Here is a 2,500-nt window from a genome sequence, read left to right as displayed (position 1 = left end):
TATGGTCATGGTTATAGTTATTGGCAGATGTTTTTGGTTAAAGTGATGCACAGCTACAACAATTATCATTATTATCAAAAACAAACAGTTGAAATTAGTCTCATGGCCTACATAAATCATTTTAACAGAATATTAACAATAGCAAATTTTCACAGTAACAACAACCATAAACACATACAATCCCTGACTATGCAAGGAGAACTAGAACTAAGTTAGATTCAAGGTAAACAGATGAGTCTTCAAATGCCTTTTAAAATCCCACTACCATCGCTAGAATGAAGACCAGAAGGTAAGTCATTCCACCAACGAATCACATACAAAAAGAGTCTTGACTGTGACCTCTTAGTGTTGTTGGAACGCGCGTGTGTGTGTGTGTGTGTGTGTGTGTGTGTATGTGTATGTGTGTGTGTGTGTAGTCGGAGAACGTGCGCTGGGCACACTCGGTGGCTCAGTACCATGAGCAGGAGCAGACTCTGTGTGGAGATGTTCTCCTCACTGCTGCATTCATCTCCTATGCCGGTTCCTTCTCCAAGAAGTACCGCCACGAACTACTCGAGAACCTCTGGAGACCCTTCCTCCGCAGCCAAAAGGTGTGTGTGTGTGTGTGTGTGTGTGTGTGTGTGTGTGTGTGAAGTGTGTTTACTGTATGATTGTACTGATTACTTTTAGTCTCCAATGACCCACTGATATTCTTGCCAGAATGTTCCCATCTCTCTACCCCCACCTTGATTCTTTCTATCTATCTATCTATCTATCTATCTATCTATCTATCTATCTATCTCTATCTCTATCAACCTATCTCCTTTCTTTCTATCTCTCAGGTTCCCATCCCCATGACCGAGGGCCTGGACCCAGTTTGCATGCTGACAGACGATGCCACCATCGCTCAGTGGAATAACGAGGGCTTGCCTGGCGATAAGATGTCCACCCAGAACGCTACCATCCTGACCAACTGCGAGCGCTGGCCCCTCCTCATCGACCCTCAGTTGCAGGGCATAAAATGGATCAAGAGTCGCTATGGCAATGATCTCAGGGTCATCAGCCTGGGACAGAAAGGGTGAGGAAAGAAGGGGTCAGGTTTAATTAGCAAATTATTTATTTGCGGATGTGGATATGATTGAACAGGAGGTGGTGACAGGAGACACATGTAGGTCATGTTTGTATGTTGTTTGTATGCTTGAGTATTCATTGTTACTCATTGTACTAATTTATTCACACTTTCTATTGACAATGTGTGTGTGTGTGTGTGCATGTGTATCTGTGTGTGTATGTGTGTGTGCACATGTGTGTGTAGGTATGTGGATGTGATTGAGCAGGCGGTGGTGACAGGAGACCCTGTGCTAATTGAGAACCTGGAGGAAACGGTGGACCCTGTCTTAGACCCCCTGCTGGGACGACACACCATCAAGAAGGGCAGGTGAGGAGGCCACACCCCAGAGAGCCGTCTCAAACACACACACACACACACACACACACACACACACACACACACACACACACACACACACACACACACACACACACACACACACTCGTACACTCACACACACACACACACACACACACACACACTTGTACACTCACACACACACACACTCGTACACTCACACACACAGGTCTATTTCCTTTCGTGAGACCTTTCAAATATAAATTCACTAACTAACTACAACTACAACAACCAACAACATAAATCATGACTGTCTGATTCCTGATTCGTCTTAGGTTCTAAATTTGTCTTCTCTTCTTTTCTTCTCTTCTCTTCCTTTTCTTCATCCTGTCTTTCTGTCGGCCTCTGTCGGGGGGGGGGGGGGGGGGGGGTTAATTTGTTTGATGTGATTTCCTGTATTCAGGTGCATTTTGGGGATGGCCAATACTTTAATTCAATCAGATTCATAGCCTACATCCTGATTTGTTGATATTGAGGCAGTGATTCCATGCAATGGCTTGGGCTTCAGGGCCTCCTGGCCTGGGCCCGGTAGGCCTGTGCAGTAATCCATCCCTGCCCATTGGACCCCGTAGGTGTATTAAAGTGGGAGATAAGGAGTGCTTTTTCCACCCGGACTTCCGGCTCATCCTGCACACCAAGCTGGCCAACCCGCACTACAAGCCCGAGATCCAGGCCCAGACCACCCTCATCAACTTCACCGTGACCCGCGACGGCCTGGAGGACCAGCTGCTCGCCCAGGTGGTCAACCTGGAGAGACCCGACCTGGAGCGGCTCAAGGTGGGTGGGCACGCAGGCCTCTCTATTTTCCATCGACCCTTTAAATAGAGTTTAGTATGTAGTGCTTACTCACACACACACACACACACACACACACACACACACACACACACACACCTTGCACTTGTCCTATTTAAATAGAGTAAAGTACTCAAAGGTCTTCTATTTCTATTGTACAATTGTTGCTTAAGATAAGTGTCTGCCCTTCCAGTACAGGACTATGTGAATGCAATGTATGCACGCATATAGTCCATGTATGCATGCGTGTATGTATGC

The 2,500-nt window shown here is 46.4% G+C and overlaps 1 protein-coding gene across 1 annotated transcript in view; it reads left to right on the top strand.

Annotated features, from left to right (window-relative positions):
* dnah9l (dynein, axonemal, heavy polypeptide 9 like) overlaps positions 1-2,500 on the top strand; it is a 53,584-nt gene that overhangs the window by 40,990 nt on the left and 10,094 nt on the right. Inside the window, exons 65-68 of the mRNA XM_042081639.1 lie at positions 417-590; positions 822-1,057; positions 1,295-1,417; positions 2,020-2,224. Of these exons, the coding sequence (XP_041937573.1) occupies positions 417-590; positions 822-1,057; positions 1,295-1,417; positions 2,020-2,224 (738 nt within the window). The remainder of the gene's footprint in view (positions 1-416; positions 591-821; positions 1,058-1,294; positions 1,418-2,019; positions 2,225-2,500) is intronic.

The sequence above is a fragment of the Alosa sapidissima genome, chromosome 23, assembly GCF_018492685.1.
Source record: "Alosa sapidissima isolate fAloSap1 chromosome 23, fAloSap1.pri, whole genome shotgun sequence".
Lineage (NCBI taxonomy): Eukaryota > Metazoa > Chordata > Actinopteri > Clupeiformes > Clupeidae > Alosa > Alosa sapidissima.
This window is presented reverse-complemented; position numbering and strand designations above follow the sequence as displayed.